The sequence below is a fragment of the Sapajus apella genome, unplaced genomic scaffold, assembly GCF_009761245.1.
Source record: "Sapajus apella isolate SASKATOON/1434 unplaced genomic scaffold, GSC_monkey_1.0 scaffold8, whole genome shotgun sequence".
Lineage (NCBI taxonomy): Eukaryota > Metazoa > Chordata > Mammalia > Primates > Cebidae > Sapajus > Sapajus apella.
The window spans coordinates 9,774,707-9,784,582 of NW_022436948.1; the positions used below are offsets into that span (position 1 = coordinate 9,774,707).

Sequence of the window (9,876 nt, forward strand, 5' to 3'; positions counted from 1 at the left end):
CTCCTGGGTTCAGGCAATTCTCCTGCCTCAGCCTCCTGAGTAGCTGGGATTACAGGCATGTGCCACCATGCCCAGCTAATTTTTTTGTATTTTTAGTAGAGACGGGGTTTCACCATGTTGACCAGGATGGTCTCGATCTCTTGACCTCGTGATCCACCCGCCTCGGACTCCCAAAGTGCTGGGATTACAGGCTTGAGCCACCGCGCCCGGCCTGCTCTGATTTTCTTATGATTAGAGTCACATCAATATTTTGGCCAGGAATACTACATCAGTGGTGTTGTGTTCTTCACTGCTTTGTAAGCAGCTTTGTTCTCAAAAACTTGGCGGCTACAAGGAATTAAATGTAAAAGGGAAAGGAAGAAAGAAAAACACAGATCACAGAAGCTGTGCCTTTGAGGAAATAAATTCTCTTAAGGGGAGGAGGTGTCCCCTTTGATCTGAGGGCACACCTCTGGGAGAGAGGCCGGGGCTGACAGGCAGCCTCATCAGCCAGATGGTTCATCAACCCTGAGAAGCGCTGCACCCACACAGCTCTCCGCTGAGGTCCCGGTGGCCCCATCAGTCCCGAAACACCTGCTGCGTTACTCTAGCAAGAGTAGGCAAGTTTCTCCCTCTAGTGGCTTAGTAGTTGCTTGGCCTGTTTACTCAGAATCTTGAATAAATAAGTCAAATACAGATGGTCCCTGCCTTATGATGGTTCCACTTAGGACTTACTGGCTTCACTAATTGCATTTCACTTTCAGTAAAGATTCAGTAAATTATATAAGATACTCAACACTTTATGATAAAATAGCCTTTGCATTATATGATTTTGCCGGACCATGGGCTAATGTAGGCATTCAAAGCACCTTGAAGCTACACGAGGCTGACCTATGGTGATCGGTTGGTCAGATGTGTTAAATGCATTTTTTTTTTTTTTGAGACAAGGTCTTGCTCTGTCACTGGAGTATGGTGGTGCAATCACAGCTCACTGCAGCCTCAACCTCCTGGCCCCAAGCAGTCCTCCCACCTCAGTCTCTCAAGTAGCTGCAGGGTGCCAATATGCCCAGCTAATTTTTTATTTTTTATGTAGAGATGGGGTCTCCCTATGTTGCCCAGTATTAAGTGCATTCTTATGATATTTTCTTCTTTTCTATTTTTTTCTGAGACAGGGTCTCACTTTGTCACCTAGGCCAGAGCACCATGGTCCAATCTTGGTTTACTGCAACCTCTGCTTCCTGGGCTCAAGGGATCCTCCCCGCTCAGCTTCCCAAGTACCTGGGACTACAGGCATGTGCCACCATGCCTGACTAATTTGTGCATTTTTCTTGTAGAAATGGGGTTTCACCATGTTGCTCAGGCTGGTCTCGACCTCCTAGGCTGAAGAGATCCACCCACCTTGGCTTCCCAAAGTGTTGGCAGTACAGGCATGAGCCACTGCACCCCGCCAACCTATGATATTTTCAACTCACTATGGCTTTATCAGGATTTAGCCCCATTGTCAGCTGAGAAGCATCTGTTAACTTTCTTTAAATTGATTTTTAAATGCTAAATAAAAATGGCTTTTAAATCAGTCTTATAAGTGAAGAAAGTGATTCCCTACAAATCAAGGGGCAATGATGTCCAGTGTTTTGCCACCCGGTAAACATGAGGTTTATTAACAAGTCACATTGTTATTTTTGAGAGAGAGAGTCTTGCTGTGTCACCCAGGCAAGCTGGAGTGCAGTGGTGGGATCTTGACTCATTGCAGCCTCCGTCTCATAGGTTCAAGTGTTCCTCCTGTCTCAGCCTCCCAAGTAGCTGGGATTACAAGAGTGGGCCACTTCACCTGGCTAATTTTTGTATTTTTAGTAGAGACAGGGTTTCACCATGTTTGCCAGGCTGCGGCCAAAGTGGTCTCGAACTGCTGACCTCAAGCCATCCCCTCCCCAACCTCAGCCTCCCAAAGTGCTGGGATTACAGGTGTGAGCCATCAAGCCCGGCTGACAAGTCACATATATTCTCAATGTGTTGTAAACCAGCGATTCCCACTTCAGGAAGTAATGTTACTTAGAGCTGATTACAGACAGTGATTCACCTGCTCTGGGCTAATCCCTGAGCCCCACCCTCCCCAGAGGTTTCCATTAGCTTTCAGAATGGCTTGATTTACTTACTTTCTTTCTTTTTTTTTTTTTTTTTGTTGAGACCCAGTCTTACCCTTCGCCCAGGCTGGAGTACAGTGGCGTGATCACGGCTTACTGTAGCCTTGACCTTCTAGGCTCAAGTGATTCTCCCACTTCAGCCTCTGAAGTAACTGCAATCACAGATATGAGCCACCACATCAAATTTTTAAAAATCTTTTGTAGAGATGGGGTTTTTTAAATATTGCCCAGGCTGGTCTCAAACTCCTAGGCTCAAGTGATTCTCCTGCCTCAGCCTCCCAAAGTGCTGGCATTACAGGTGTGCACTATGGCGCCCAGCTGGCTCACAATCATCTGGTGCTGTAAGTCTTCACCAGAATGAATTATCCTAATCTGATCGAGTGGAGAAGCCAAGAAACCTGATATAACTTCCTGTTCTATTACTACCTGCCTGTGTTTGCTTCTTTGGGCCTCAGTTTCCCTCTCTTCAAAATGGAGGGGTGGGAATGCCTCCACTTGGGAGGCTGCAGCAGGAGGATTGCTTGAGCCCAAGAGTTTAAGACCAGCCTGGGAAACATGGCAAAACTTCCATTCCTTTAAAAAACAAACAAACAAACAAAAAGGTTTATCACTGGATGCAGAAACTTCTTAACCTAAACAGGTGAATGGTAAGAGTTGCATTTGTACTCTTATACTCGATCAGTTTCTTAGTGGGATGGGAGCGTAGAAAGACTGTAGGGAGAACTGCAGGTGCCCTGAAAGGGGATTGAGTTTTAAAGGTGTCTTTAATACCTTGTAGCTCTCAAGTTCCCATTCCAAAAATTATCAGGAGAAAACTTCCCAACATGGGGTAAAAGACATCCCTACCATGGCTGCATCCCTAGCAGCCATAAAAAAGGTAAAAGCTTTCTGTTCAAATCTGGAGAGAGCCCCAGACATATTTGGTAAAAAAAAAAGCCGGGCATAGTGGCATGTCCCAGCTACTCAGGAGGTGAAGGCAGGAGAGTCCCTTGAACCCAGAAGACATGGGTTGCAGTGAGCCAAGATCTCACCACTACCCTCCAGCCTGGGTGACAGAGCGAGGCTGTCTCAAAACAAAACAAAACAAAACAAAACAAAACAAAAAAAGCCCACCACATTTCTAATAAGAACCACATTTCTAAGAATCCACAGTTAGACACAGTTAACTTCTTGGGGAAGGAAATCCTCAAGGAAGCCAGCTTCCCTGTCTCCCAGCAGAGCTGTCATTTTATATTTCAGATTCTTTGCTAATGGCTATCTCCCCATCTAGACTCTCAGCTCCACAAATGAGATAATCCATCTCTACACTGCTCACCATTGCAAGCCCAGAACCCAGCATAACGCCTGGAATACAGCAGGCACTCCAATATTTGTGGGAAAAGTATAATGGTAACATTTACTGAATACCTGCAGGCATAGGCAAGGTATTTCCTAATAAAGAAAATTTCTAGGCCAGGTGCAGTGGCTCATACCTGTAATCCCAGCACTTTGGGAGGCAGAGGCAGGTGGGTCACTTGAGGTCAGGATTCGAGACCAGCCTGGCCAACATGGTGAAACCCCATCTCTACTAAAAATACAAAAATGAGCCAGGCGTGGTGGTGCACACCGGTAATCCCAGCTACTTAGGAGGCGGAAGCAGGAGAATTGCTTGAACCCAGGAGGCGGAGACTGCAGTGAGCTGAGATTACGCCACTGCACTCCAGCCTGGATGAAAGAGACTCCATCTCAAAAAAAAGAAAAAAAAGCAAAAGAAAAAGAAAATTTATTTTGGATTTTCTGAATCAACTTCAGAAAGTTTGGTACAAGAAGAAAGGAATACAGGGAAAGTCGTGATGCTAGAATAGATACCAAGGTCCAGAGAGGAGCTAGATGTGGGCCCATCACGTTGGAGGGCTGGAGGACTCCTGAAATTGACCAGAGGCAAGAGGCCTTTGGGGACTCGGAGCATTCTGCATTGTGACACGTCATAGGTATCTTTAAAAGTTAAAGCTAAGGCTGGGCACTGTGGCTCACACCTGTAATCCCGGCACTTTGGGATGCCGAGGTGGGTGGATCACCTGAAGGTCAGGAGTTCCAGACAAGCCTAGCCAACATGGTGAAACCATGTCTCTACTAAAAATATAAAAAATTAACCAGGTGTGGTGGCAGGTGCCTGTAATCCCAGCTATTCAGGAGGCTGAGGCAGGAGAATCAACTGGACCCGGGAGGCGGAGGTTGCAGTGAGCCAAGATTGCACCATTGTACTACAGCCTGGGCGACAAGAGCAAAATTTCTTTCCACCCTGTCCCCCCACCCCCTGAGAAAAACCCCCCAAAACTTAAAACATTGGAGTGAGAAGCCAAACACTATGGGAAAATGAAGCAATTTTCTATTTTTCCCCTTCAGAGAAATAGCACCCCTGAGTGATTTCTGCAGGGCAGCCTGCTCCTGGGAGCCTGTGGCCCGCTTCTTACTGAGAGATACAACCGGACTATCCACACACTGGACTTACCATGAGGTTTCATTATTGGCAGTAACTCGTTGCATATGTTTCTAGTGGCAAAAAAGTTTGTCTTCAGTGTCAACTCAGCTTTAACATCAAAGGGCGTTGGATCACTATCTTTCAAACAGAGAAAGAAAAAGAAAGTTGTATTTCCCATTTGAAACTCACATGACAAAGTGGATCCAACTCCTAATGACTAAATGAAAAACAAGTTAACTTTAAAACCATTTTTAAAACCGAGGTCGATGATTCTCAAACTTTAGTGTGCATCCGAATCACTTGCAGAGCCTGTTAAAACACAGTTTCCTGGGCCTCATTGCAAAGGGCTGGGGTGAGGGCTCCAGAATTTGCAGTTCTTTTCTTTTCTGTTTCTTTTTCTTTTGTTTTGAGATGGAGTCTCACTCTGTTGCCCAGGCTGGAGTGCAGTGACTCGATCTTGGCTCACTGCAACCTCCATCTCCTGGGTTCCAGTGATTCTCTTGCCTCAGCCTCCCAACGTACCTGAGATTACAGGTACGTGGCACCATGCCTGACTAATTTTTGTAATTTTTGCAGAGACGGCATTTTGCCATGTTGGCCAGGCTGCTCTGGAATTCCTGACCTCAAGTGATCCACCCACCTCCGCCTTCCAAAGTACTGGGATTACAGGCATGAGCCACCACACCTGGCCTGAGTTTGCATTTCTAAGTTCCCAGGTGATGTGACAGCTACTGGTCTCCAGCCACACCTTGATAATACTTGGCTCTGACTACTACTTCTTAAAGGAGGGAGCTGGGGATTCTGTTGAAATGCAGGGGTTTTTTTGTTTGTTTTTTGTTTTTTGAGACAGAGTCTTGCTCTGTTGCCCAGGCTGGAGTGCAGGGGTGTGATCCCTGCTTACTGCAATTTCTGCCTTCTGGGTTCAAGGGATTCTTGTGCTTCAGCCTCCTGCATAGCTGGCATTACAGGGGAGAGCCACCACGTCCAGCTAATTTTTGTATTTTTAGTAGAGAGGGGGTTTCACCATGTTTCCCAAGGCGGGAGGTTCTGCCTTGCCATGTGTGCGCAGGTTAGCAGTTGCTGTTGGTCCATTCCCCACACCTTGAGAGGCAAGGGGAAGTCCCTCCACCTGTTGTCCAGGAAGCCAGGTATTTAGCCACCAATCTCTCAGCCCATGGCTGAGGGCTGCTTTAGGTAGTGTTAACCTCCAGTCCTGCACCCCAGCTCCCAGAAAGCCGGCAGGCTGAATTGCAGGCGCGAGTAAAAGAAAGTCTCAGGTCCTCATGCACAGCCACGCAGAGTGCCCAGGGCCAAAGGGATGGACAGAGACTTCTGCTCCCCCATCCTTCATTTTACTCCCTTTTAGGCGTTTCTTCCCCACTAGGTTGGAAGGGAAGCTAGCTTGTTTATCTCTCTGTAGCAACTTTTTTTTTTGAGACAGTCTAGCTCTGTCGCCCAGGCTGGAGTGCAGTGGCGCAATCTCGGCTCACTGCAACCTCCGCCTCCCAAGTTCAAGCGGTTCTCCTGCCTCGGCTTCCCAAAGTGCCAGGATTACAGGCGTGAGCCACCACGCCCGGCCGGTAACTTTCTTGAGAAGTATTTAGAATAAGTAATCTCCGGATCCCCGCCCCTCTCCTTAAGGAAGATGCTCTTAAGACCACACGCACATATTTTGTAACAAACAAACTCCCCGGAGGAGGGAATGAAGGCTCGCTTCCTTTTTGCCGGAGTCTATCAAAGCTCTGCATTAAACAAACTGTGAAGTCCACCAAGTGCAAGTCCGCGCTAATCTTGTCTCAGCGATTCATTTCTTTTCTCCAGCAAATGCCTCCGGGCATCTATGAATGGGCCCTTTGAAGGAAAGCGAAAGCCCAAAGCGAGCGGAGACCCTTTCTTTAAAGAGAAAATGTTTCTCGCGTTGGGAGGAAAGCTGATGAACTCTAGCAGGGCGTTGCCCGCTCCCAGGAGGCCAGTTTTCCTGCACAGAGCAGCGGCTGACAGTTCGGGAAAGGCCCGGGGCCGCGCACAGGCTTGCACAAGCTGGCAGGCGGGGCGCGCTGTGTCCGTCGCCCGGCCCCGCCTGGGGTTCAGCGGATTATGCAAAGCGAAAACCGCCTCGCGGGAGGCGAGGGCTGACCGCATCCCGAGGGGCCGGCGCGCCCTCCTCGGTCACTCAAGTGGATCCGTGGGGAGCCTGCGGCTGGCCGCCCCGCACCCTCGGAGCGCTCCAGGGCCCCCCACACCCAAGTCCTGCACCTACCCCAGAAGACGATGCCCGCGTTGTTGACCAGCACATTGAGCCCTCCGTACTCCTTGCGCAGGAAGTCGCGCAGGGCGCGGATGCTCTGCAGGTCGTCGATGTCCAGTTGATGGAAGCGCGGGCTCAGGCCCTCCGCCTGCAGCTGCTGCACGGCCGCCTGGCCCCGCGCCACGTCCCGCGCCGTGAGCACCACGTCCCCCGAGAACTGCCGGCACAGTTCGCGCGCGATGGCCAAGCCGATGCCCTTGTTGGCCCCGGTCACCACCGCCACCCGGCTGCAGGACGACATGGCTGAGCCAGGCGCGCGGGACACCTGCGTGGAGGGCGGACCGGCCTTCGGACCACCTGGGGCGCCCCCCGTGGAGCCTGGCCACTGTCAAAGCCGCCGCGCAGACTAAGTTCTGCGATGTAGCGCTGCGAGTCTTAAAGAACAAGGCCCTCGGTCTGGATCCCTCCCCTCCGAGGAGGGGCAGTCTGTGCTGAAGATTTCGTAATGTTTCGACTCCCGGGCCCGCCCCGTGCCCACGCTGCACCCTCTGGATCTGGGCAATGAGCCACCGGGTGATCTGCGAGGTGTGTTTTCCCCGAAGCCAAATCCGACCGTGATGGGTCAGTCGGGGGCTCCAGATTCATGGCAGCTGGACTGAAGAAATTATTTTGGGAAAATCCCAAAGTGAGAAAAACAAGTGCTGAGTAATTTTCTTGGGTGCGCGCCCATCTTGCTCTGCAAGATGCGAATGTTTGCTTTTTCCTAAGATGCAGTGACTTCGCTTAGACTTAGTAACTGCTTCTCTGGACAGAGATCCCCTTGCTTGCTTAAAAGGAACTCAGGAGAGGGAATTAGATGCCCTGTGAGCACATTAGCAGTTGTGGGCAGGTGACATCGCTCTGGGATTCCCAGTGGATGTGCCCCCAAGTGGGAGGGAATGTTTTTATTTAATCCTGGTCTAACTCCTATGGGTGCTGAAAGTGTCTGCATTTAGGTTTGTCCAAGGAGGACATAGATCTATAGAGATCTGGATTGATCATATATTCTCACAGTGAGATCTGTGTACTGGCAAAGAAAGTTAAACTGAAACAAAATTCCCAAATGTGTGTCAAGCTGTGGGCACAAAATTAGAGCCCCATCCATCATCTTCAGTGTAAATTGAGTTGTTTGATCAGTGACTTTGGGATTTGGGGAGAGCTATGATATCATCATGACTCCTCAGCCTTTTCCATGCAGAGCTGGCTAACCTGCCTGTGTCTCTGTTTCTCTGACTCCACCTTCTCTCTCAAGGCCTTACCTGAGGTCCCGGAGGTGGGCCCCCGCTGTGATCTCCTACTGCGCCTCCTCCAATATTTCTTTCCTTTTTCTTCTAAGGATCATTTGGAACCCTGTTTTAGGGATACAGAGCTATTTAGGCGTTATACTTCTTGTTCTTTTTTTTTTTTTTTTTCTTGAAAGAGGGCCTTTTCTGTCACCCAGGCTGGAGTGCAGTGCTGCAGTTGTGGCTCATTGTAGTCTCAATCTCCTGAGCTCAGGTGATTCTCCCCTTTAGCCTCCCAGGTAGCTGAGACTACAGGTGTGCCACTGTCATGCCTGGCTAAGTTTTTTTGTGTGTGTGTGTAGAGATGGGGTTCTCACTGTGTTGCTCAGGCTGGTTGAATCAGGCTGGTTGAATTCCTGGGCTAAATTGATTCTCTCTCCTCAGCCTCTCAAAGTGCTGGCTTGTGTCACTGTGTCTGGCCTAGTTCTTCATGAATAACCTTAATTTCTGTTTTAAAAAAAAAAAAAAATTTTTTTTTTTTAAATAAAGCATTGATCCTGTTTTATCATTTGGCCAGAAAACTAGACAATCCACCAGCCCAGGAGGGGACAAGTAGGCTTAATCCTCCTCCTCATCGTCTCTGGCTCCAGCACCACCCTGGCCCCAGGTGGCCACCCCCATAGGGAGAGCTGAAGGAGAAGTCGATGTGCTTCTGGGAATCCAGGTGGACAATGAAGGACTGGATGTTCACCACCTGCTTGCAGACCCTGCTATGGCGCTGGCAGATCAGCACGCGAGCATGGTGGATGGACTTCGCCAAGCCCAGCTTAAAGACCTTGGTCTGTGGGCATCTAAGAAATCATCCATCTTCTGGCCCAAAACGTAATCCAGCCTCATCTTGGCCTCATCCAGCACCCCAGCGTGAACCAGCCGCTGCAGCAGGGTGTTGCCTTTGAGCAGACGCTGTGAGTCCTTCTTGTCAAGGTCAGCAGCTCCCAGGCGGCCTTGTGGATCTTGACCATGGTAAATTTGACCCTCCAGACCTCACGTTTGCTCTGGAGCCCATATTCGCCAATCAGCTTCAGCTCTTGGTAGAGACGAGATTTCTCGAAGGGTCTCTGTGGGGTCACATAAGTTTTGCGACAAACCCAGCTCCTGGCCACTGACATGTTGGCTCCACTTGCCCCATCTGTGCCTAAGTGCAGGCCCCAGTCACCGAGAAAGAGCTCAACATTTTAATATATTTCATCTGAGGCGTTCGTCCTATCAACATGAAGTTGTTCATAATATGCCCTTGTTTTTTTTATATTAGTAATGATGCTACCTGTCATTTCTGAGACTGGTTTGTGTCTTCCATATTTTTTTCTGATCTGTCTGGCTAGAGGTTTGAATTGTTTTAATTTTCCTCAAACTTTTGGTTACACCAATTCTCTCTCTTTTCCTGAATATATTAATTTCTGTTCTGATCTTTCTTTCCTTTCTTCTGCTTACTGGATTTTATTTGCTCTTTTTCTCATTTTTTACTGTAAAGGCTGAGATCATTGACTTGCATTGATTTGAGACATCTAATGCAAACAGTAAGTGGTATAAATTCCTCCTTAGTACGACTTTAATGGCATCTCACATTGATATATTTTCAATGTAATTCAGTTTATTTTTATTCTTATCTTCATTTTTTGAGACAGAGTCTTGCTCTGTCACTGAGGCTGGAGTGCAGTGGTGTGATCTAGGTCACTGCAGCCTCCACCTCCTGGGTTCAAGCGATTCTTGTGCCTCAGCCTCTTT

The 9,876-nt window shown here is 48.7% G+C and overlaps 1 protein-coding gene and 1 pseudogene across 2 annotated transcripts in view; both read right to left on the minus strand.

Moving 5' to 3' along the window:
- The window catches only part of CBR3 (carbonyl reductase 3), an 11,867-nt gene extending 4,398 nt beyond the window's left edge, over positions 1-7,469 (minus strand). The window contains exons 1-2 of the mRNA XM_032276934.1: positions 6,842-7,469; positions 4,612-4,719 (exon numbers count right to left, since the gene is read on the minus strand). Coding sequence (XP_032132825.1) covers positions 4,612-4,719; positions 6,842-7,130 — 397 coding nt within the window. The 5' untranslated portion in view covers positions 7,131-7,469. The remainder of the gene's footprint in view (positions 1-4,611; positions 4,720-6,841) is intronic.
- Positions 7,470-8,722: 1,253 nt separating this feature from the next.
- LOC116551045 lies at positions 8,723-9,319 on the minus strand (annotated as a pseudogene). Its single transcript, XR_004268678.1, has one exon. The product of XR_004268678.1 is annotated as a 40S ribosomal protein S9-like (transcript).
- Between the last annotated feature and the right edge of the window lie 557 nt (positions 9,320-9,876).